Source organism: Podarcis vaucheri, assembly GCF_965113315.1.
Source record: "Podarcis vaucheri genome assembly, chromosome: 2".
Taxonomy (NCBI): Eukaryota; Metazoa; Chordata; class Lepidosauria; order Squamata; family Lacertidae; genus Podarcis; species Podarcis vaucheri.
In genome coordinates, this window is record NC_138760.1 from 37188751 (window position 1) to 37214896 (window position 26146).

Genomic DNA, 26146 nt, shown 5'->3' on the forward strand with positions numbered 1-26146 from the left:
TCGTTTGCCATGGAGCTGGGCCAATGAATGTAACATTCTGTTTCCAACTTGTCCACAGCAGCGCAGGCTTTGGATCCAAGATCCCCTTGGCTTCCAGAACAGGGACACAGTGGAAGGAAATGTGAGGATGGACAGAAGGTTCTTCTTGCAGCTCTGCTTTGCCTCTCTTCAGCTGGGATTTCTGGAAGTAAGAAAGCTCTCTTGGTGGTTTCCGTCCAAATGTCAAATGAAGGGTGGGGGAGGGGGATCAGAGAGGCTTTGACAGCTGTAAATATATTAAAAGTCAATTAAGTATGCCACTCACTGCAGTTTAGTAGGCCTGGAACTCCAAAGTTTGAAAATTCAAGCGTCAAGTTAGCTAGCTAACTGGAAATATCAAGTCTTCTCATTGAACTACCAGGTTATTGAAAACAGTGTGAGTATGTTTAAAAAGTAGTTTAGTTAGCTTTTAATTCTAATTCTTGGGAGAAGGGCAGGAGTGGATTTGTAATTCAGGCTAAAGGGGAGAGGTTGACAAATTCAATTTTAATTTCAATCCTACCCTAAAAGCCAGAAATTCAGGCTGGTTAGATGAAAACATGGCCAAGATTTGGATGCCTCCATTTCCATAAATACCGTATTTTCCGCTCTATAAGACACACCAGACCATAAGATGCACCTAATTTTTGGAGGAGGAAAACAAGAAAAAAAATATTCTGAATCCCAGAAGCCAGAACAGCAAGAGGTATCGCTGTTCTGACTTCTGGGATAGCCACACGAAGCCTCTTCAGGGCAGTGGGATGAAGGCTCCCCCTGCCCTGAAGAGGCTTTGTGTGACTAAGCCAGAAGCTAGAACAGCGAGAGGGAGCGCTGCACAGTGATCCCTCTCGCTGTTCTGGCTTCTGGGATAGCTGCGCAGCCTGCATTCGCTCCATAAGACACACACACATTTCCCCTTACTTTTTAGGAGGGAAAAGGTGCGTCTTATAGAGCGAAAAATACGGTAAATGTATATTGGTTTGAGTGTTTCATGCCTGTGTTTTCATCACTTGGTGACTCCAGGGTCTAAGTGATGGCTTTCATGAGTGAATGAGCCATCCTAGATCAAACACCACAGACAGAAGTGTCACATTATCAGAAACTTCAGGGCATGAATTGGAAAGCGTGTTCTCCCTAGCAGAGAGCACGTGTTGCGGTTGGGAACAGGCCACCCTCCAGTGACTAGGCAAATTTAGTTGAATCCCGACCATTTAAATGGTTAAACTGGGTTGCTGGGGTGTTTTGATTGTTGCCAATTCAGAGGAGGTGTCAGAGTCTATATATACAGGGGCCAGACGTTGGCACGGCCTCTTGGCCGTTTTGCATCGGATCACCCGCCCTCCCTCCCTTGTTTAAGGGGGGTATTGAAGGATTGCTTGACCTTGCTATGCCTGTCATGGGGTCGTTCGCCTTGGTGCGAGGGCCTGGTAGGAATTTTGCCATCTGGCTGATTGGCTGGTGCCATTTGGTTTTTGCCTACTGCGTAGCAAATCGTCACAACTTGTAAGGTTGGCGGTTAGGCATTGGTTAAATTGGTGCTTGGAGGGGTAAGTGCCTATCCCTCCAAATGATGCGAATGGGAATTCCGTTAAAGGAAATCCAGGGGCTTGCCATTCTTTCGTCCTTGTCCCCGGAGTCGGACTTGGGCCGTGCAAGCCCCAACGGAACATGAGGGTGAGAGGTGTGGGTCTGTGTCCCAGCTTCATCTCTCACCCAATACTTGTTTCCCACGCTGGCTTCCGCTGGTATCCGGAAGGCCAGCCCTGTCCCTGAGGGCATGGACAGATAGTCATAACCAATGCCTAAGCAACCACTCACATTTTTGTATTTGAATAAAGTTGTGGCCAAAATTATGCCAAAACCTTAAACAAAAATTGATGTGTGAAGTGTGAATTATTGGGGGGCTACTGTGACTCAACACGCAACTGGTGGGAAGTGGCCTACCTTAGTGAGCTACTGTGAACCATGTATTCACAGAGCTCTATTAACATCACTGTTTTTATTCTGTTTTAATTTTCTGTATTATTATTTATATTTAACTTTATATAAGCACATTCACACAGCTGTTTTTATTTTGCTTTCATTTAAGTTGCTTTTATTTATTTGTCAAGATTCTGGTTTTTATTTGTTTCATTTTTAAATTGCTTTGCTTGTTTAGTTTTTAAACAGAGAACGCTCCAACTCCGTGGTTTGTATATGGTGGAGAATTCAAGCATTTTTCTTCACTTCAAAATCTCACCATGACTGTGACAACCCCGGTCTAGATTTTTAAAGTAAGGTCTATAAGGACAGTTTAGATTTTTTAAAAGCATCCTTTTGTTTGGAGTCAGCAATGCTCTGATGCAGACTGAATGGTTAAACGGGTTTTTTGCAAGTCTTTTGTGGTATTTATAGGATATCAGATTAGGAGGGTTTTTCTCGTGTGTTTATTTTTGTCGTATGCTGCTTGACAAAATTTACGGAGTGACTTGCCAACTTTCTCTTATTTAAATTGTTTGTCACATGACACTACTAGGACTACTTTCTTAAGAAAGCTACACCAGGGCAATCCTATCAGTGCTTTTTCAATAGGGCTTATTCCAAGGAAGTTGCACACAGGGTTGCAGCCTTAAAGTGTTTGCATTCTCTCAGGCAGGAGCATCCGGTGGGGTGGGGTGGCAGCACTCACCTAGCCTCCCAGAAAGGGCATAGCTGTGGCTTATAGGGAAGGGGAGGCAGCAGGGTGGTTGGCACATTGCGAACACACCAACAGATCCAATATCATGCTCCCTCTACAACTCTTGCACCGCAGTGTCCTCTCTACCACCTCTCCCTCCCCACAACCTATAGCGACACACATGCTCGGAAGCCAGCTAAGTGCCATCGTCCCTCTGTGGTGGATGTTCCTGCTTCCAGGTCTATTCCTCAAAGGGACAGCCCTGTAAATAGGGTGGCTATTTGTGCATATGGAAAAGGAGGAAATACATTAGCAAAACAGATATTTGCATTAAAAGGTGCTCATTAAGTGTATAGAGCATGGGTAAGCAAACTAAGGGCCGGGGGCTGGATCCGGCCCAATAGCCTTCTAAATCCAGCCTGCGGACGGTCCAAGAATCAGCGTGTTTTTTTACATGAGTAGAATGTGTCTTTTTATTTAAAATGCATCTCTGAGTTATTTGTGGGGCATAGGAATTCGTTCTTTTCTTCTTCTTCTTCAAAATATAGTCCGGCCCCCCACAAGGTCTGAGGGATAGTGGACCGGTCCCCTTCTGAAAAGGTTTGCTGACCCCTGGTATAGAGGCACATACACTATAAACAGAAATGCAATATATCCCACCACATTGAAGAAGATTGTGGATCATATTGAAGAAGACCAAGAATAGGTGAGTTGTGTGTCCACTTAGTCTGCTGTCCAAATGCAGTTAAGTGTTGATGGGCAACATCCTTTCCCCATCGAAGTTATTTATTTTCAATCCAGACTTGAGCCAGTAGAAGAGAGATCTATCCTTTGGCAGCTCTTCAGATATAAGACTGTCCTCTGCAAAGCAGGACAACTGGCCACCCTAACTTTAAGAGGAGGCTGGATTGGAATGCTTGAGGAACAACATGTTTGCTAACCTTGGACATGCTCTACCAATGGGTATCGTTTCAAGAGGATGGGGATGAGATTAAGAGATTTCAGGTGTGTGCACAGACTCTGACAAGATGGAGAGATCCACAGCAAGGGTTTAAAAGAAGAACAGCCTCGTTGGGCTGTGTTAGGGGGAAATGGCAAAAAAGTGCAATGCATTCCAGGAGCATTTGTTGTGATTTCATTTTCTGTCTCATACTAACTCAAGCAGTGCTATCTACACAGGTTAAACAGCCACAGCCACATCCTTTATTTTTGAAGGAAAGGGATTTGCAATTTTGGCACAAATAGTTATACAGGGCTCATTTAATTGCTTTATAAAAATAGTCACTTGGTGTGAAGAACCCAGTGAGCTGGTCTGAGAAATAAATCTTTCTGAACAAGAATCACATGTGGTCTAAAAAATATATAGGTGGTTAGACCACCCCAGAATGGTGTCCCTGTATCCAGACAAAAGTAGGTACTTTTGTTGAATGCATGGGGGGGGGGGAGATCAATTTCAAAGGACAAGATATATATGAAGGAGATGGAGAGATGAATAGCAAGGCTAGAAATGAATCCCAGAGATTCTAGAGGGTTGCAATGCTGACTCTTCCTTCATACAGACACATACCTGTATTTCTTATGTATACGGTTAATGCTCACGGAAATGTTCAACTCAATCTTCACTATTTCTGCAGGATTTTTTTCCTCCTTTTAATCCTGCCAGTTTTAGTTTAGGTGTCTTTATTAATAATGAAATTCTGTAGTAAGGTTTGGAAAAAAATCCATTTGCATAAGCTGAGTGCCATCTTAGATCAAGCATTTCTCGTTGTGCACAAAGCAGATGGACGCAGCGGACAACTTTTGATCTGGCTTGCTTTGCAAAGTGATAATATAGAGGGGAACCTTTGTGTGTCATTTTGTTTGCTTCAAATCCATTTAAATAAAACATTTTTTTAAAAAAAAAACCCACACAGATGAAGCTCTGAGCCTCTAAAGTGGGTTACCAGATTATGTGCTATCGCCATTTTAATTACATTTTGTTCCTTTTAATTCGTACATTTCTGTCAAATTGCATTTCTTTCTGGGAACAGGAGAATTTTCCAGCAGAATAATGTGAGCAAGGGATGATATAATTTTCCATCAAGCATTGTTGAGAGTGCTTGAAAGTCTAGTGCATGCTGCTCATCAATATAGACTGGTCCTGTTAGAAGTCTCATCTTACCAGCTTGGCTGTCACTCTCAGGTGTCATTTTTAGAGATGGCCCTTAAACCAGTTTTTGCGTTTCTCATGTCTGTAAACTGAATGGAAAACTTAGGTTGACTAGCATGTACATTCAATTTTAAACACACACACACCATTTCTAGAGTTCATTAAACCACCTCTGTAGATTGATGCATTCCAGATGAGAAGAGCTGGTCTACATGCCCACATGATAATTTGCAAGAAGTTGCACATGTGGTACAGTCTACATAGGGTTGTATTACTTCAAAATGCACATAGGTTTGAATGCCTGACCACATTAAAAGCAGCAATGCTCTCCCTGCTTACACTGAAAGCTTTCTTCCATCATGCAAGCAGATTTTGCTGCAAAGAAGCACTTGATCATGCATGTGTTTTTTTAAAATAAAACACACACACATGTAGATCATCTCTAAAACGCTGGCATGGAAACACCCTAACACAAACATAGTGAAATTACATTGCCCAATCAAACACCAAATTACTCAGTTTGTACCAGTCTGAACACCATGAGAGGCATGCCCAGTGTTGGAGCACATCCCAGATTCAATTTTCAGCATCTCCATTCGAAATGTTCTCTGTCGTAAGTGATGTAAAATGAAGACTTTTGCCTGAGATCCCAGAATTCAATTGCTTAGAATTCAGAGAGCAGGGCAAGGTGGCCTCAGCTAATACTCTGGGCACAGGTCTTGTGCAACCGCAAAAGCTACTTCTCTACCAAAAGGAGGAGGAGGACAGGAGAAAGCAAATGTCTTACAGGATCAAGGAGAAGTGTTAACTTGGGATGACATGAGCATTTCACTCCACATCATTTCTTGCTTCTTTGAGCATAATAGTTGAGACCCTTATCCTAGATATACGATAAGTAAGAAGATTAGAGGATAGAAGCATCTCTTTTCATGACAGCTGCCTTCCCAGGAGAACACTGACACGGGCAGCAATCGGGGTTGAACAAACACAGAACCTCACAATGGGGACATATTTGTGTGTGTGTGTGTGGCTACATGCAGGACAAAGCAGAGAACTCATCTTCCCTAAAGCTTCTCCATGTTGCCGATGCAAATTAGATAAAAGATGCTAAGCTACCTTTCCTCCAGGGAGGAGAATCAAGCACTATCCTTGATTATGTTGGTGTGTGAAGAATAGCTGAAGACTGGAGATGGTCCATGATTTCAGACATAAACAAAACTGATGACCAGACAAGCCCATCCTAACTATCTATATGGGTCAGCAGTGATTTGAGGAACATATCTAAAGCAAATCAGGTGCGCAATACCTGTGTGCCACAATAAGTGGCAATAATCACCACAATAAGAGACAGTTGCCGTGCACTTGAGGTATGCACACCTTCTACAAGGGTCTCATCTAATCAGGAGTTTGTGAGTGGAACAAGAGGAAAATGCCAATGATGATTACTGTGATATGGAAAATCTTTTGTTATTTTATTTGCACTGTGGCCAAGGCTTGTGCTTCATTCCTGAGCTTATCTAAGTGTGAATTCCCTGCTGCTTTCCCCCACATTGCAATTAGCTGGGAATCTGTGCAGGCATCTCGCTGCACTAAAACACTGCAAACAATTTTGAGGAGGTCAACGTTTTCCCAAGTGAATATACTGCACTTCAAAAGTGTTTATCTGAATCGAAAACATGAGAACAGGATATATATCACCTCTTAGTTGAAACCACTCTCAACTCCTTTTTCTGCTTCAGCCCCTGCCTCATTTCAAGAAGGTGAAACTTGCCGCTTCTTAATTCTTTCTGACTGTAGTTGTGGGGATATGCACAAACCTGCATTTTCCTGAAATGAGCCCCAATGGATTCTATGATGGGAAGACAAAAGAAAGAAGGTTTTTAAAATGCTCATTCTTTAAATTTATTTTGCAACTATTCATTACAGTCACATTCAAAAGTACAAAAGAAACAAATAAAAGGAAAAACACAAAAGGACTGACTTACAAGAAATTCCACTTGCGAGGCAGCAAATATTATGCATGTACAGTATATACCCAACAGACTATAGCACATTTTGTCCCCTTCCAAACAGATTCCGGTGGACACAAAAAATGACAAAATCTTATTCCATAATTTTTAGTATTGGGCAAGAACCATGGTCTTTGATTGTGTGAATTGTCATACTGAATAAAGTCATGCCAAACAGCAAGACTCTGGACTGACCTGACATTTCAGTACCCAGAGATGATGAGTTAATTCCTCCATGACCTCAATACCCAAAATTTTATGTGCCACTTCCCAAATTGAGTTTGGGGTAGTGGGAAGCACTTCTTTTTAAAACCCAAGACATAAGGTTTTGCAGTTGTCACCAGACTTCTTTTTTTTTAATTATTTTAATTAAAGGTCCCTGGATGAAGGCAGAAACCAGAGCATACCAGAGTCACCTGGAGACTGTCCTATGGCCTTGTAGCTTGGAATGTTGGATACAGGATACATTTCTAATGCAGAAGCTCTTCAAGAACTAGATATAAATCAAACATGAACCAACTTCAAAAGTTCTAAGACCCACAAAAATAGGAAAATTTGTAATCTTCTACCCCTCAGACATATTCCAGGTCCCTGTCTTGAATGTTCAGATTTCTTCTTTTAAAAAGAAGCTCATTCAAGCTCATTCAAATATGGCAAAATCAGGGAAAACGTACAGGCAGCCATTATCCAGTCGCTCAGTTGGAGGTACAGTGGTACCTTGGTTCCTGAACTCAATCTGTTCTGGAAGTCCGTTCGACTTCCAAAACATTCACAAACCAAGACACAGCTTCTGATTGGCCCCAGAAACAATGCCGACAGCCGAAACGGATGTTTGGCTTCCAAAAAATGTTTGCAAACAGGAACAGATTTGCGATATTCAGGAGCCGATTTGTTTGGGAGCCAAGCCATTTGGGAACCAAGGTACCACTGTAAATCTCTTTCCATTTTTCTGTCAAATAAGTGCAAATGCACAGAGATGTTAATGTATTTCGCAAATTAAATATCTTAAAATTAAACAAATTTGGCCTTGTATGTTAAGGTTTTGCTGTTTCGGTCCAATTTATGAAGCCCCCTTGGGAATTCAGAGACTCTACAGTTCTCCCTATCAGCCAATGTCTGGGGTGTGGTTGCCGGCAACCTTAATTATAATTTAAGATTTGTAAGTGCCTTATCCCTACAGGTCTCGGTTCTCATTTATCCCCACCCTAAACTCAAAATCCAGCCTTACTCTTGAATCAGATTTGAATTCCCAGATGTTGTAATAGCCATGTAGAGGAAAGAGACCACAGAGAGCCATCCTGATGTTAATATGACCATATAGTTTGTATGCTGTGGTGTCTGTGATCAGCACAGGGGGACCCTGCAACCTTCAGGGACATTTTCATTATCAGTTGGCAAGCAGAAGTTGGGCGTCACTTCAGTGCTAATTTGACATGGGGCCCTATGTAAAAGAATGCATATTTCTCTTTTTTTAAAAAAAAACACCAACATATAACATCTAGTTGATTAAAAAATGAAATTTTTGAGCTATGCATGTATTTGGGATTATTTTGCAGGGTTTTTTTTTTTTATGAAACTCTGGAGTTGTGCTGTGCATGAAACTCTGGAGTTGTGCTGTGCTCCCTGCCAGATCTGAGTGAAAGGGGAATGAGAATCGAACCCTGACAACCACAGCAAAGGACGAAGCGGCCACAAGGATTAAATGCAAAGGAATTGGGGGATTTGAGATGCAAATGAGTGCATAATATTTTGATACCGCCGAAGAATCTAATGAGGTCACATTTGTCAGTCACACACACTATTCTGGCCCCCTAATTATATTGTAAGGATAGTGTGGAATGGAAATGATACTGAGCAGAGGATGACCCAGATGGTACAAGGACAAGGAGGCCTGAAGACAGAGAAACTTCATGCTCCGTAATGAGGAAACTGAGATCACTGTTGCCACTGGAATATTGGAAGCGGGTAGATCATCTCCCTTGCAGTCCTTTGGGTTCCACTGCACATGAGCAACAGCGGAGGAGAGCCACATGCGCAAATTGGATGTGTGGTGTGACCTTTGTGGGAGCTGGCTGATGGAGGATGACCCTGTGGGCCACAGATGGCTGGAAGACCCCAGTTTCCGGGCAGTTGTACAAGTCCTCCAGAAGAGGGGAGGCAACAGAAATGGAGTCCCTTAGCCCGTGTAAATGCTCAGTAGCTCTCCTCTGCTCTTCTTGTGTTAGCTTTGTATTAAAGTCTCTGGACAGGAATATGGAGGAGAACAATAGGACTGGTAACTATGAAGAGATCCCCAACAGGAACAGGGCAATATAGAACAGAAGCAGCCCTGTAATTGGCGGAAAAGTTAAAAACACAAGAAGAGCCCTGATGGAACAGACCAAAAACCCACCAGAGTCCAGCATTCCATTCTCACAAGGGCCATCCAGATACTTCTGGGAGACTCAGAAGCAGGATATGAATGCAACAGCACTCTTCCACTCATGATCCCTACTATTCAGAGGCATGTTGCTTCTGGTCCTGGAGTTCACATATAGCCATCAAGACAAGTAGTAGCTATCGATTGCCTTGTCCTCGGTGAATTTGTCTAAGCCATCCAAGTTGAGAGCCACCACCACATCATCACCAGATGTTCAGCTCTGCTAGACCTTGTTGGACATCTGAGAGCAAACATAGGCTAGGAGAAAACACCGTAATTTGAGGGAGTGCCTTCTGCAAGATTAGCTACGTGCATGTGAAGAAATAGACGTAGCTTTTGTGATTATTCTGGTACAAGTCATTGCATTGCAGTGGAATTGGTGAGGATGGGCAGATAACCTGCCTCTGAAGTGGAAAACCGGCTGCTACTATGCCTCTGCTTCCCCAAGAACAGAAGCAGGAGATTGTTGACCTGGGAAGTGAGCACTTTTACCCTGTAGCAAAGGAGACAAGTGATGGAAGACTTATCAATGAATTATCATAGTTTTGAGAGCCATGGTTAATCAACATATTAATCTGTGAAGCAGTGAATCATAACAAAATAAGTAGGGCTGTGGCGCTTAGTCAATTAATTGGTTGGGTGAATCAATTAAAAGCCTTCTAATTGGTTAAAAAGGTGTTGCTGATTTACAGCTTGGGATGCTTGAGGATTTGTTCAGTCCGCATTTGACCAAATCAGCTCATGAAACCCAGACTGCTGCACTGAATGTAGCACAGCAATCAGCAAAGTAATGTAGTTCTCTAAATTTTGTGCCGTGTTTATCAGTTTAAAAATGCACAAACGTTGTGAAATATGTTTTCACAAATACTTAAAAATTGTAAATATATATATATATATATGGTCAAATATGTCCAAAATATGCATATATATATATTGTATTGTATCATTGTAAACGTTCTGTGAACTATACAAAAGCCTTGCTTATTTGTAATGGCAAAAGTGAATCTCTGCAAACTACCCTTTTTCAAACCACTGCTTGGAAAAAGATGCATTCTGGTGTTTGTTTTTGTTTTCCCGTTGACACATGACTGGAAAAGCTGCAGAGTGATTTTAATAAGGCAGGATAATATTTTCGATCAGTTCTAAGAAGCACAGACTAAATCCCGTGTAAGCAGCTGCTTCAGCTGCTTGCCTACAAATTATATTCAGATAAGATGCTTGCTCATTCCCGGGCTTAAAAACTGAAGTGGAGATTCAATTTCATCTACAGTGTCACATTCGGAAGGAAGGACCAGGATTCATATATAACTGCTTATTCAAATTCAACTACATTATTAAGACGCTGCTTGATGACAGGTAAGCAACCGGCTACATTCTTAACAGCATCTCCAACAGACCTGACAGCAAATTCCACAGGAAGAGTAATTGCTCTGGCTTTTGCAAATTTAGGTTAGTCATTACGGTGTGCTCGAGAGTACTGGAAAGTGCTACATTGGACTTTGCTAACCCACCCAGTCATGCAAGTCCTTACCTTGTGCTGATAATTGCATTAGGGATAGTAGTACTAATTTGTTCGTACTAAGCAGGTAGGGATGGGGGGAAATTTGTTCATTGCTCATTGCAAACCAACCTAATTCCCACATCTCAGGCAAATATGCAAACTTAAAATGCAGCTTTCACTTGAAATTCAATAAAATACTAATAATTAGAGATCTCTAAAAGAACTCTCAGCACCATCAACTGAATTACAACCCCCCAAGATTTGTTGGGAGAAGCCATGGCCATCACCTGGCCTAAAACCTATACAGTGGTACCTTGGGTTAAGAACTTAATTCATTCTGGAGGTCCGTTCTTAACCTGAAACTGTTCTTAACCTGATGTACCACTTTAGCTAATGGGGCCTCCTGCTGCCGCCGCGCCGCCGCACGATTTCTGTTCTCATCCTGAGGTAAAGTTCTTAACCCAAGGTACTATTTCTGGGTTAGCGGAGTCTGTAACCTGAAGCACCTGTAACCCGAGGTACCACTGTATATTTTTAATGCAAAATAATGCTGGTATCATGGCTACATAGCCACACAATTTCTCATGGAAGTTTGCAGTGCAATAGGCTTCTTGCATAATGCTGAAATGGCTTGTGGATGTGCACAACACCTCATTCCCTTGTTTGCCTTCCGGTACGCTTCAGGCTGCCAATTTCTGACCGGCAACTATTCTGTGAGAAGGAACAATCAAACAGCACCAGATTCTCCTACCACGAGATTCATCAGATAAAACCCTGCAAAACAAAAGAGTGCTTTTGAAGCTGTGGTATCCATTCAGCAGAGCTGCATCTTCCCTGTTCCAGAATACAACTGCTGAAATTCCATGGGCAGGGATGCTCTGAAATAAAAGATGTTCTCTTCATAAAAAGCATTTTTGGCAGGCGTAATGTCCAGACACTCACCTCTTTCCTCTTGCAGTAGACAGCCAGCACCCCACACCCTACAGCAGGCTGTTGGAATATTGCAGCGGCACCAGCACAGCTGGAGAAGATGACCTGCCAAATAAGAAGCAGAGAGGGGTTGTTTTTTTTAAAAAAGAAAAGAATAGGAAGCCCTTCACTGGAAATTTGGCAGCTAAAGACAAGTTAAAATGACATTGCCTGATGAATTGATCATTCCTGCCTCCTTGTTGCTTGGACCCCCAAAACACCTGAACCTATAGCAGTCTTTCTTACAAACTGCCATAATATTAGCTCAGATTAGATTTCCCATTCAGGGTGAGCATTCATCCTCCTTCTCCTCCCATCACTAGTAACCCATATGGCAGGCTTCCTCAACCTTGACCCTCCAGATGTTTTGAGACTACAATTCCCATCACCCCGACCGCTGGTCCTGCTAGCTAGGAATCATGGGAGTTGTAGGCCAAAAACATCTGGAGGGCCGAGGTTGAGAAAGCCTGCCACATGGCTTCTCTGTTGTTTAGCTTTGATTGAAAACATGGCTGTTTAGGAAGGCCTGCATGGCTCTGTTGGTTAGAGCGTGGTGCTGATAACGCCAGGGTTGCAGGTTCAATCCCCGTATGGGACAGCTGCATATTCCTGCATTGAAGGGTTTCGATTGGATGACCCCCTGGGTCCCTTTCAACTCTACAGTCCTATGATTCTAAGTTGGTGATTTGGCCTGAAGCAGTGGCGGGCTACACGGTGGAGCGGCAGCACTAAGACACTAAGGCAATGGGTCTTGCTTCTAGGAGCCCTCTGTTTGCCCATTGATTTGCATGCTGAGAACCTCCCGCCCCTCCAAGTGTCAGTCATGGAGTTTCTGTGTAGGGATGTATGGTAAGGTTACCAGACGTCCCCGTTTCCCCAGATTTACAAATCAGTCCCCACACAAAATCCATTGAAGTTGAAAAGTGTCCCCGGATTCATTGAAAAAGATCTGGTAACCTTAATGTATGGACATTTCAAAGATCATGCCAACATCCATTTGCACATTAATCTGATGTTTTCTGTTCTGCTGAAATTGGCTTCTTTTGCACAAGTCTTCCTTTTCATCCTCTACTTGTATGGAAATGCATGTTTTAAGAAAATGTATCTTGTGGCGCACAAAATATCATCAACATATATTTTAAAATCAGTTACTTTCCCTTGGTGTTCCTTGCATGCAGCAAAAGCAACCTTAATGTCTTGAAGCACCTTAATGGTCCATTACAAAGCTCCACATGCTTGCAATTCTAGCCATGTCTACTCAGAAGTAAGTCCCATGGAATTCAATGAGGTGAGTGGAGTCAGAATCGCAGCCTAACTGGTTAGCTTGATTTCACAGTCCATCACCTGTCATCTTGTCTGCTTTTCCTCACCCAGGCATCAGGGAGGGATGGTTTAGCACCCTCTTGACATTGTGCTCTTTATGTATGAATTAATCCTTCAGTCAGTAATAATGCTCTTTAACCATAATGTAAGTCCTTTCTTTATTGCAACATTTTATTTCATGCATGCAAATGTTACTCACAAAATGGTGATGTTTGGGTGTTTCTGCTGAAACATAAACTCTCTAGGTAAGGTAAAGGGACCCCCGACCATTAGGTCCAGTCGTAACTGACTCTGGGGTTGCGGCGCTCATCTCGCTTTATTGGCCGAGGGAGCTGGCGTACAGCTTCTGGGTCATGTGGCCAGCATGGCTAAGCCGCTTCTGGTGAACCAGAGCAGCGCATGGAAACACCGTTTACCTTCCCGCCGGAGTGGTACCTATTTATCTACTTGCACTTTTTTGTGCTTTTGAACTGGTAGGTTGGCAGGAGCAGGGTAATTTCTTTCAAATGTTGGGACTTGGCTAGTAGGGCAATACTTCAAAATGAAGATTTAGGGGACGGGTGCCAATCCATATGTTCCTCTTCACTTTGACTGCTAAAGTCCACAGGTAACAAAAGAGATCACTTCTTTCCATGGGAAAAGACAGAGCTGGCCCACCTATGATGTGGGGTGAAGGACCTGCCTCAGGTGGCAGAAGTGTAAGAGGCAATGCTCCACCCATCCCACCAATTTTGCCACGGAAAGGAAGGTGTTCTAGCTCACCCCATTGCCACTTGCCTTCCCCACCCCTGGGCAGAGAAGCAGAGAGAGCAGCAATAGTTTGAGGAATGCCCTGGCTCCCACTGAGTTTGGTAAGAGCCAGGGCACCCGTAGTGGCAGTGCAAGTGGGACACAGCATGCTGCATTCACTTGATTTTATAGTTCACAGTAAAAAGTGGATTCAAGTTACAACCCTAACCCTCCCCTGCCCAAGATGAAGTCCCATTCAATTCAGTGCTGCTGACTTCTGAGTAACCATGGTTAGGATTGACAGTCCTGGTGCATTTAGGCTGCCTCAGGCATCTGTCAGGACAGCAGCAATTCGACATCAATGGATATGTAAATTCAAAGCAATTTACATATCTATTTAGATATAAAGTGTGCAATGCATCTTTAAAAACAGCAACTTTTGTTGTGGAGGACTAAAGCAAAAAAGCAGGAGTCTGTGCTGTGTTGGGGATTGAATGGGCAGATGGGAGGAAATCCATTTGATAGTCAGTTTTCAGTGCATTTCTCTGACATCTGATTCTGGGAAGTGTTCTAGGGGATATAGATTCATCCCACAGGGAGCACCTGCAAAGTTTGGTGGGACTTGTTTTTGGTCCACATAATCTCTGCATGTAGTGTAGAAGCACATCCAACATTCCTTGACAGCTGGGCATTGCAGCGGGTGGCAGCTGCTGCTGTGGTGGCCGAAATGTATTTCAGAGAAGCTTGTTTGCCACCAACTACCTTCCCATGGAGGGACCCAGGATATACACTTCAGAGGAACCCCAGGCTTCTCCAGAATGCAATTACTCTGACACAAAGGGGTTCTAGAATGTCCTGAAGTTTTACACTATTAAATCCAATTAAATATGCTGGCGCAATGGAAGCTTAGCAGTATTGGGCTGCGGGGCATTTACATTTGCCAAAGCCAAGTATTTAAGCAGCACATGACTAATAACTTATTAGCACATTCTCCCAGAACAGCATGCTAATTATCCCTCTTGGAAAATCAATGGAAGAATGAGGCACATTGTATTTAAAACTAGAATGGGACAGTCCTCTCCACATGCAACGTGAAACAGAGCATTTGTGCTGTATGTTTGCTTATTTAAAAGCAAACTTCTGTAACAGCACAATTTTGCTGAACATCCATTACTTTACCACATGAAAATCTGTTCTTGGTACAATGGTTCTACATGCGTTCATTGCTTTGGGTAATAAACCTAGGCAAGCCAAGAACCAGGAAACGCGATTGTCTTCTGTCACATCTGTTTGAACAATAAACACCCTCATGTACTGAGGTATTATCCGGGATATAGGCCTTTGACGACTGGTGCAGAAGTGTTTCCTAAATGCCTGGTTCCAGGGCCATACATAGGAAAAAAGCTAGGAAGTGTGTACGTAGTGATGAAACACAAAGGTGAAGCCACCATCTGGGTAACTAATCAACAAGTTTCAGATCTTTTATATTGGGGTGTGCAGGAATATTGAATTCCGAGCTGAAATGGGGTGTCTTGGAGAAATCTGGGGCTTGTCAGAGGAAAAGTGGGAGCCTTATGAGCCAACACAAGTTGAAGTGGGGGACCCTCAAGCACTTGAGGTTCAACCCTCGTGGTCCCTTCCAACTCTACAATTCTGTGTATAGGATTGCACTGTCAAATGAGTTCTGGGCTTTGAAGGGAAAACAAGTTAGCCTCTTGGGAGAGGAAAATGCCAGAAAATGTGATGTGTATGTATTCTTAATAATAATAAACTAATAAACTTTTATTTATATCCCGCCCTCCCCGGCTGAAGTCGGGCTGTGGATCCAGTTGGAATCATTAGATTTATTCCAACAGAAAAATCTTTCACTCCGGTCAATATCTATTTGACACTGTAAAGCCTTTGGGTGCTATTCACTGCCTAAAAACTACTTGGGACGCGGGTGGCGCTGTGGGTTAAACCACAGAGACTAGGACTTGCTGATCAGAAGGTCGGGGGATTGAATCGCTGCCATGGGGTGAGCTCCTGTTACTCGGTCCCTGCTCCTGCCAACCTGGCAGTTAGAAAGCACGTCAAAGTGCAAGTAGATAAACAGGTACCACTCCGGCGGGAAGGTAAAGAGCGTTTCCGTGCACTGCTCTGGTTCGCCAGAAGCGGCTTAGTCATGCTGGCCACATGACCCAGAAGCTGTACGCCGGCTCCCTCGGCCAGTAAAGCGAGATGAGCGCAGCAACCCCAGAGTCGGCCACAACTGGACCTAATGGTCAGGGGTCCCTTTACCTTTAGCTTTTACACTGCCTAAAGAAGTCAAGTTGCATTTTCCAGAAACCAAAATTTAATACAAGCCATTGAAAGGAGAGATTCTTTTTGCAGACGGCCAAGAATTGCAGCTCTCCTTTCAGTTTTGCAAACTACGGGTTCCCCCTGTGCTTCCTGACAAACAAATAAGCCTCTAGTGCGTTTGACACTTAACTAAGGCACTGCACCTCAAGAAATCTTTTGAATCTGTGAAAGGGAGAGATGCATGCTTCCAAATGCAAGACTGGGCTGAGCAGAAGAACACTGCTGTTGGAAGCAGCTTCTTGGAGTGCAGCCACTGCAAATTTGGAGAAGTCTGGTAGTCTGTGTTTGGCTCAGTAGGCCAGAAGTAGTGAAGGCTGCTCAGAAGCATCTGTTTGTGCTTCACCTGGAAGGCATAATATCTCTAAGTGCCATTCATTATAAGCAGCATCTTGCAGTTTTGGCAGAGCTGGTCTTGTATGTATTCTAAGTAGACATGAAGGTTTAGTGCTCAGCTCACTCATCCCGCACCAGCACAGGGGCACAAACGGAGTCCCCAGGAAAGAAGGGGCCAAAGGCGCATTCAGCTATAATACTGCACATTATTTTTCTTTCCAAATTGCAGGTTCTGCATCTTAATGCCTTTTAAGACAACATCACCTGCTGTTTTTGCTTCCTGGCTTTCGTGTTTTGCTTTGCCGCTGTAGTTTTTAATTCCCATGGTCTTTCCCTATACACCTATCATCTTAGTTTAAAAATGCAATCTGGTTCGCATGCGACACAAATTCTTACAGCAAGCCTGTAAAGTCTGTGGGGAAGCAAAGCACCATCTACGCCAGGCCGGCCAGTTCCCTCCGTAATTGAATCTTCAAGCCCTGCCTGACAAAGGAAAAAGACAAGAGAAAAATGAGACACTGGTTCAGGTGCACACACAGCAGCTTAGTTAAAAATGAATCCTCTCTGGGGAACGGTTGGTGGCTGAGCTTTTCCCCAGTCCTGATATCTGCTGTATTTCATGGCCCTGCTAGAAAACAGAGCCACAGAAAACTCCTTCCCTTCAACCATGAACTTTGCTGAGCTTAGTTTGAATATGATCTCCTGCCCTGATCAGGGTCGGATTTAGATGAAGAGAGGCCCTAGGCTACTCCACTTGTGAGGCCCCTCCCCACCCCCACCCTCACAACTAGAATAAAATGGAAGAGTGTTATAAACAAAACTGAGTGAAGCCAAGGATGATGACGGGTATTTAAAATTCTGCAATTCACAATTTCTCCTCTAAAGGACATAAGATGGTTAAATACCATGGTGATTTTTTAAAAAAGCATAAAACCTTTGCAGTAGCTGAACTTTGTAAACATTTTGTGGAATGAGCATTATTTTTTGGAAAATGAAGTTGTAATGTTATTCTTAAAATAATGCCTGGGTAGGCCGGTCTTCCTGTTATATACCTGCTGGGTTTGACAAAGCATCTGACCCTCACCTGAATCTCACAGCTCTCCTGACAGGTAATTTGGTTTACAGCCACAGTGTAGAAATAAAGGATGATATTGCCCACCAGATACCAGGCACTCTATTATTCAAATTAGGCCCCAGTGTTTTTCTTTCAATCCCCTTCTCAATGAATTAATCAATTTTAATCTAGCATGTAAATTCTCAAAACTTTCTTATTCGTTAATTCGAGCAACTACTGCTCTCACTTCATTACAAACAGTATTTCTACCTGCAGCACACTTGAGCAAACCTGCTCCTCTTCCTTTCACAGATATTTTGTTTCCATTTGCAACTGTAGCTGCCTCTGATGAGTTATCATTTAACTCTTTTTTGGGGGGGGGGAATTAGCATCAGACATCGTATGCATGTCTGGCGTTCAAATCAGGAGGAAGATGGGGGAAAGTGGCCCAGAGGAAGGCAAAAGGACAGGGCCTGAGGGCCTTGGATACATGGTTGGTGGCTGACTGGCAAGGAAAGGGCCTAGCAAATGCATCGCTGGGCTAGTCAAACTTGCTGTGAATGACAGCGTTCCCTCCTAGCAGATTGGAAGGAAACCATAGCGGTTAGGAGGAAGACGCTAATCTTAGGAAGGAGCAAGTGGGGCAGGAGTGAGATAATCATCTGAGACTGCAGGACTAGAACAATGGGCTGTAAATAATGGGTGGTACCCAACACAGCACTACATGAGCATTCCATCAGTGCGAGGATTTCTGCTTGTGCAATGGAATGTTCTTCCCCTTCTCCTCCCCAAATCCACTGAGAAATATTGCGCTCGAAATTCTGTATGGTGATGTAAAAGCTCCGCCTGCTGTGTTTGAACTGTGACGACGCATTCTCACCTGTAAGTTGCCACTTCCTACTGCCATCGTCAAGCGATAAACATGCATGTTTGAACCAGGCCTTTAGAATACCCACCCAGAACCCTAATGGACATTCAGTGGAGTGTCCAAGCTCTGAGCAGAATACTGTCATTCGAATAAAACCTGCTCACTCCAGGTCTTAAAATAAATGGAGTAGGCCTCTTTCAATACTGAAAGGGGAGCGGCTTCATAATCACATTGGACCAATACACCCAAACCAAATTGCTGGGTAAGGGCAATTCACTCTTAAACGTATAGATCCTAGTGGGGAGGGGAATACTGTAGCTAAAATAATATGCTAAATTGTAACCATGTGCCTGTCTAGCCATAGTCAATAAAGCACTTTACCATGTTTAACACATCAACTTATGTTTAACATCACTTCAACATCAGACAAGGGAGAAATCCCATACATTTCAATGGGGCTAGTCATATGTTTCTAATTACGTGATTAAGATCTTGCTGAGAGGGGCTGCAATAAGTGCCTTGCCGCATGAAGATCTGAACAGCAAGTACCTATTTAAAAATTGGTGTGCAAAACTCCCTTAATGAAATGCTAAGAGGGGGGAAACACTTTTGTAGGTATCCTTTTGCTGATCTATTGTTAAATTCACAAAAAATAGCATCGCATTTTCATTAGATAAAAAAAGCTGCAAATCCATATGACTACTTCATAGAACTTTGTTAACCTCTTTATTTTAATAGATGGCACTACAGCGTTTGATTTATATATTATTTTTTGCAAGGAGAAATGTTTTCTATATGTTTAGTAAATGCCATTTTTTTATTTGAAGGCACGGAGTACATAAGAGGAAAACTTTCTTTGAACCATCTGTCGGAAATTGTGTGCAAATAACTCTGCAAAGCTTTGAAATCTTGCAGACTCGCATTCGGAGACCAGGGCCTTGCATTCTTTTTGACCAATATGGAAGCAACACCCTTTTACTTATTTTCACAGGGATATAGCCTAATCCAGATGTTAACAAAAGAGAAGCCCACAGTAACTCACAAGTCTCTTATACTTAGCTCTTTTCAATATTTTCATCTCCTTCTTGTTGATTCATGGCCAACTTCCACAACCAAATGGGGAAACTAATCTTCCCTCACCCTCAAATCCAAGCTAAGCTTTTCCCATTGATATAGGTTCCTTTCAGACAACCTGTTTTGTGGACATTCATTCTGGTTTGTTTGTACTGTGAGGTTATATGACACCAGCTGCTCATTGAGCATTCATTCAAATTTGTTTCTGGGGAGGTGTTACAACATCACACTAAGCAACTGTGACTCTACAGTTCCCAGTGCATTTTTCCATCACAAGCCCTCCTTTTTTGAGTTTTCAGTTTTCAAAAATTTACAGATACACACCTTACAACCATATATTTCCAACACAAATGCACATTAGACTTCCCTCCTCCCCTTTTTTGTGGTTTCTTATCTTATTTAAATTTTTAACACTGCATTTTCCACTTTACTCCATTTTTTAATTATTCTACAATTAATCTTAATAGTACTTTTAACTGCTTGATTTAAGTTAGCCCTACTACTGCACTTACTTGCATCCCATGATTTTTCAAATATTCAACAAATGTCCCCCACTCTTTAATAAATTTTGTGGTTTCTTACCACATCCGTTAATTTTGCCATTTTGGCGTAATCCATAAATTTTAATCAGCCATTCTTCCTTGGCTGGAACAGCATCCTCTTTCCACCTCTGGGCAAATACCATTCTGGCTGCGGTTGTAGCATACTGTACATAATTTTTTTTAAAAGGTCCTTCGGAATTTCAGAATTAACTATCCCTAAAGAGAAGTTCTGTTCTGGGGTTTTTTTACGCAAGAGTTCAGATCCACTTTAAACGAACAATTTGAATGTGCCACTATGCAACAGAATCCCACCTGCAAAATAGTGACAGGCTGGCTGTTGTCATCAACCCTAGCCAGCATGGCTAAACGTCAGGGATTATGAGTCCAACATCACCTAGCGGGTGGGGAGGCACAATTTCTCTATCTCCAAAAGAATCCCAGGAGAGAATTTGGAGTTTGGAGAGAAACCTCCATTAGGGATCACTAGCCTCCTTACAGAACTATAGTTCCCTGCAGTGACCGGGGGACGGGACACACACACCATTAAACCAGTTGAAGTATGCAGTGTATATTTTGTACAGTGGTACCTCTGGTTATGAACTTAATTCATTCCAGAGGTCCGTTCTTAACATAGGCGCCGACTCCATGGGGCCTGAGGGGGCCCGAGCCCCCTCAAAAATTCGTTTGGAGGGGCTCTGCCCCCCCCCATAATCTCGGGCGCCCCTCCAGCAGAGCGCCACCGCCACCCCTCCCCCAGCCCAAAATGCACAGGGTCGGGCTGCATGCCTCCTGCCCTCCCTCCCGAGCAAAAGCTCCACCCAATTTCCTTTGGAGCTGATTAATAGGCGCAGCACGCTCTCCCCTATTCGCTCACGAGGAGGCGGTGCCACTTTATCTGCATATTCATGAGCTTATTTATTATTCATGAGCTTTCGCAGGCTCCCCCAATATTTTTTATAAGTCAGCGCCCCTGGTTCTTAACCTGAAACCATTCTTAACCTGAGGTACCACTTTAGCTAATGGGGCCTTCCACTGCTGCTGCGCTGCCACCGCACGATTTCTGTTCTGATCCTGAGGTAAAGTTCTTAACCCAAGGTGCTACTTCCGGGTTAGCCGAGTCTGTAACTCGAAGTGTTTGTAACCCGAGGTGTTTGTAACCCAAGGTACCACTGTATATGGAAGACTTCAGTTTGCTATGCAAGGAAGTTCCCTTCGTAATTTTAATGTGCATTAGCAGCAGGAGGACGAGTATAAAGCACACCTGAATAAGCAGGAGTGTTCTTTATACAGAACCTGGGGCGCATGATTTACTTCTTTATTTATTGCATGAGTCTTGACTGCTTCCAATTGGTACTCACCACCACATCCTATTGAGTGCTCTGCTTATGTAGGCAGGAATCTACTCAGACTCCCTAACAGCCACCTGTTCCTATATTTTTACCCCAGCCTGTTATGCTGCAGGATGTCTATGTTGCTAAATTATAGCCAGTCCACTCATGGTGGTGGCAGCGGTGGCAGTGGGAGTCAGCCACCCACAACCTTTGAGAAACCTTCTACAGAGTTAATGTCCAGTCAAGTGGATTAAGATGCATGAGAAATTCTGAAAAGTAAGGTTTTTCATTGTTGGGTTTTAATGAGGTTGTGCTTTTATTAATTAGTAATATAAACAGCTTCCTATGCCCATAGGCTCATCCAGTCAAACCACTGGGTCCATATAGCTCAGTATTGTTGACACTGACTGGCAGCAACTCTCCAGGGGTTCAGACAGGGCTCTCCCCCAGCTCTATCTGGAGATGCTGGGGACTGAACCTGGGACCTTTTGTGTGCATAGCAGATACTCTGCCAACGAAGGTATAAAAAAAGTTTTGAAAAATACATTGAATTTTGCATAGCTCGCCATCGCCATCTAGTGTCACATTTTTATATTGCACCTTACAACACATTTAGAATGTTTTATTTGCAGCTGTGTAGCTGAGTCACGGGGACGCAGGTGGCGCTGTGGGTAAAAGCCTCAGCGCCTAGGGCTTGCCGATTGAAAGGTTGGCGGTTCGAATCCCTGCGGCGGGGTGCGCTCCCGTCGTTCGGTCCCAGCGCCTGCCAACCTAGCAGTTCGAAAGCACCTCCGGGTGCAAGTAGATAAATAGGGACCGCTTACCAGTGGGAAGGTAAACGGCGTTTCCGTGTGCGGCTCTGGTTCGCCAGAGCAGCGATGTCACGCTGGCCACGTGACCCGGAAGTGTCTTCGGACAGCGCTGGCCCACGGCCTCTTGAGTGAGATGGGCGCACAACCCTAGAGTCTGGCAAGACTGGCCCGTACGGGCAGGGGTACCTTTACCTTTAGCTGAGTCACAACTTATCCCTGCTACTAGTAACTACTGCCATTTTAACAGCAACAACAATACCTTTAATGTACATGTTGCTAACCCTGCTCTGGACGTCAAAGCTTTGCTGAATCAGAGCTTGGACCTTTTCACAAAGCGAATCGCAACCCTGTGTTTTAGGATAGTGGTTCCCAATTAGCCTAGTACTACGGACCACCTATATTCCAAAAGTCAAAACACGGACCCACTACTTTTGAAAATTTGGATATGTCTATGGTAGTTTTTGTTATGTGAATGCTGCCACAGACCCCCTGCAATCCATGGACCACCAATTGGGAACCACATACAAAAGTGCTTCTTAACTTTTCCCAGCTCTGCAATGTGCTTTCCATGTTTACCCAGGCATCATCATCTCCAGCAATCAGACTTCATTTTCCACACTGGCCAAGTGAATTCTTGATGCAGAATGAGTTTCTGTTAATGCATCTTCTGGGAAATCTTGATAATTAATGGTCTTTTGAAACAAAATATCATTAAAAATAATACCGAGCATGTTAACATCAGTTCACAGGTTGCAGCTAAGATAACCAAATGAGAAGAATGATGGGGAACCGACTCCCGGTTCTGGCAGCTGAAAAGAACATCCAGCTATTCAAGGATGGGGGAACTGCGCCCCCGCCAGATGTTTTTAGCCAATGGTCAGGAATGATAGGAGCCAACAACGTCGGGAGGGCCACAGATTCACTATTCCCTGAGCAAAATAGACTTTATTCTTGCTGTGACTGTGTTTTCATGCTGTCCTGTCCTACTGCTACCGCCCAGGAAGCAGGGGCAGACTTGGGTAAACTTTCGTAATGTGGCGCTCTGTGCAAGGCCAACATTTAGCAACCCCAAATGGATCTTCTCAATTTTGCGTCCCCTCCCCGAGCCTGGCACCCTGTGCGAGGAAACCACCTTAAATTCCACACTGCATGAAGCCCCTTGCATGGGCTTCTGCTAGTTTGACTCATTCATGGAATAGTGCCCTTTGTGTCCTGGAAGGTGGGATGGAGATCTTGCTATCTATCATCTATCTATCTATCTATCTATCTATCTATCATCTATCTATCTATCTATCTATCTATCTATCTATCTATCTATCTATGTGTGGCTGTTTCCTAAATGGCTGGACAGAGGAGATCATGCAGGAAACCTGCAGCAGAATGGAGAACTGAACCCAGGTGTTATCTGAGCTCCATATCTTAGCAACAAGGCATCTGTTTGTGCCAAGATGTTTGAGGGCAGCCAGCAAAGCAGACCCTTTGGGGACTAAGCCTGGCAATTGGCCCCATGGGCCCAAGTGCAAAGCTGCTAACATCAGCTTGGTGTATTGGCAAAGGTCACTCCAGAGCAAAGTTTTGCCATATTGCACCCCTTTATGTCAAGGTGCTTATTGTTTTAAGCTTCTTCTGGCATGGAAAAGCACTTTCCATTTGCCTGGCAAGACTGGCCAGCTCCAGGTTTGATTCTGTCTGCCCACCACATATGGAAGCTGCTGTCCTTTTTTTGTTTTTTAGCTGGGCAGCATGTGAGACTTGCTCCCGAGACAGGTGGAAGTAGCACGATGGCCCTTCCACTCTCTCACAGTGGCTGCCGGCTTCCCTTGGATTTTGGTTATGGGACCAAGGCTTTACTTCTTCCCAGTAGCCAAAGATCAGCCGCACCTCCATCTCAGGTGCATATGGAAGCAGCAGTAACTCCTGGGTCGGAAGAAAGGTTTGTCCCTCATGGAGATTTGATTCAGTCCTTGGGGAAGTAGGAGTTCCTGCTTACAGCTCTTTGTATCACCTTCGGAAGAGGCAGGGAAGAATGGTTCAGATGCGGCAGAGGAAAAAGAAATTGTGTTTGTGTGTGTATGTTTTTAAGAAAAGAGCTCTACTGAAATTCTTAGTTTATAGCAGCCATGCTGTTGTTGTTTAGTCGTGTCCGGCTCTTCTTGACCCCATGGACCAGAGCACGCCAGGCACTCCTGTCTTCCACTGCCTCCCGCAGTTTGGTCAAACTCATGCTGGTAGCTTCGAGAACACTGTCCAACCATCTCATCCTCTGTCGTCCCCTTCTCCTTGTGCCCTCAATCTTTCCCAACTTCAGGGTCTTTTCCAGGGAGTCTTCTCTTCTCATGAGGTGGCCAAAGTATTGGAGCCTCAGCTTCAGGATCTGTCCTTCCAGTGAGCACTCAGGGCTGATTTCCTTAAGAATGGATAGGTTTGATCTTCTTGCAGTCCATGGGACTCTCAAGAGCCTCCTCCAGCACCATAATTCAAAAGCATCAATTCTTCGGCGATCAGCCTTCTTTATGGTCCAGCTCTCACTTCCATACATCACTACTGGGAAAACCATGGCTTTAACTATATGGACCTTTGTTGGCAAGGTGATGTCTCTGCTGTTTAAGATAGTAGCCATAGGCACAGGAAATCCCTCTCCCTCTCGGTTGGCATATTGGAAAGAACTGCTTTCCTTTTTGTGGCATTTACTGAGCTTTCAGCAAGCAAGTTTGCTTGCCTAGGTTTGCATTGCAGCTCATTCTGCAGACTGGGCTTCATTTCGTTCCCTTGGTCTCTCTCCCCCCCCCCCGCTCCCACCCCCACATATGCCCTGAGGCTAAGATTTAAATCTCGTTATGTCAGCTGTGTTTCAGGCATTGGCCCTCTTTCGGCATGACTCTCTCTGGCCTAATTTAGATTTAAGACCATTTCTGTACCAGAGAAAGTGTTGGTCTAAGTTTTTTTTGGGGGGTAGGGTGGGGGTAGGGGGAGAATCCAGACTCATTCAAGCTTTGTTTATATTCATCTCCCCACGGCCAGCCAGACACCTGCACAAGACACAGCACAAAGCTTTACACAAGGAAACAGTTGTCCAAGTTCCAAGAGCACTCTCAAATGTCCACAGCAACCATTAAGTGTGGTCTCTTGATTTTCATTCCCTGCATTTAATTTATTTCTCCAGATCAGGCAAGTCACATAGAGAGCCAAACTGGGAGGTGCCCAAGTACCCTAGAAATTGGAGTATGCACGAACACACACACACACACACACACACACACACACACACACACACGGTACCAGTTGGTTGTTTGACTGACGTAAAGCCACTGCCAGGTGGCCATTAACTCAACGTCTCAATAATAACCAGATGGCTGAGAATTTGTACACCTCTTCTTCAAATATCAAGTTCTCTGGTCATTACTGTGTCTGAAAACTACAACTAGAGATCCAATTGCGACATGAACCACCAGCAACATTTCCCAAGAGCAGTCACGGACATGGCACATGCAGCCACAGTCATTTCTGCCTTGTCCTAGGCCACACTGCACACTGCAGGGCAGAAAATCCAGGTTTGCCACCAAGGTTTGCATAATGAGCAAAAATGGCAGCCTGTCAACAATATAATACACAGGTAAGCAGGTGTGGAGTGAGGGTTGGGCTTTTTTGTCACCACAGTTGTATTTTACATTTATAGGTCTATGCTGAAAGATGGGGTGTTGTGTGTAGCAGCTTGTGGTGTAATACAGCCTCAACCAAGATGCACAGCCAGTCACAATTCCCTAGCTACATTTCTCACGTGTTTGCAAACGTTCACACTTCATGCTTGTATTCATAAATACGAATTCAAGTAACGTATGAACTGAAGTGGGTACTCCAAGGGTACAGTAGAGCTGACAGTCTGTAGCATGGGTAGGCAAACTAAGGTCGGGGGCCGGATCCAGCCCAATCGCCTTCTAAATCCAGCCTGTGGTCGGTCCAGGAATCAGCGTGTTTTTACATGAATAGAATGTGTCCTTTTATTTAAAATGCATCTC

General features: G+C 43.8%; 1 protein-coding gene and 1 long non-coding RNA gene across 8 annotated transcripts in view; one reads left to right on the top strand and one right to left on the bottom strand.

The window, feature by feature from the left end:
* Positions 1-201: 201 nt before the first annotated feature.
* Positions 202-26146, bottom strand: part of LOC309525720 (uncharacterized protein) — a 96728-nt gene continuing 70783 nt past the window's right edge. The window contains exons 1-7 of one of the 7 annotated variants that reach the window (XM_082211190.1): positions 19414-19779; positions 16846-16932; positions 11695-11787; positions 11403-11526; positions 8684-9744; positions 6522-6672; positions 4610-4912 (exon numbers count right to left, since the gene is read on the bottom strand). In XM_082211190.1, the coding sequence (XP_082067316.1) occupies positions 11515-11526; positions 11695-11787; positions 16846-16932; positions 19414-19449 (228 nt within the window). In that variant the 5' untranslated portion in view covers positions 19450-19779 and the 3' untranslated portion in view covers positions 4610-4912; positions 6522-6672; positions 8684-9744; positions 11403-11514. Of the gene's footprint in view, positions 266-4609; positions 4913-6521; positions 6673-7192; positions 9745-11402; positions 11788-16845; positions 16933-19413; positions 19783-26146 lie in introns of those variants that run through there. The other 6 variants (XR_014216501.1, XM_082211189.1, XM_082211188.1 and 3 more) reach the window with 6 other exon arrangements.
* LOC309525738 overlaps positions 3229-26146 on the top strand; it is a 30416-nt gene continuing 7498 nt past the window's right edge. The window contains exons 1-2 of the long non-coding RNA XR_014216522.1: positions 3229-3380; positions 22873-23006. This is a non-coding gene — a long non-coding RNA (uncharacterized lncRNA). The remainder of the gene's footprint in view (positions 3381-22872; positions 23007-26146) is intronic.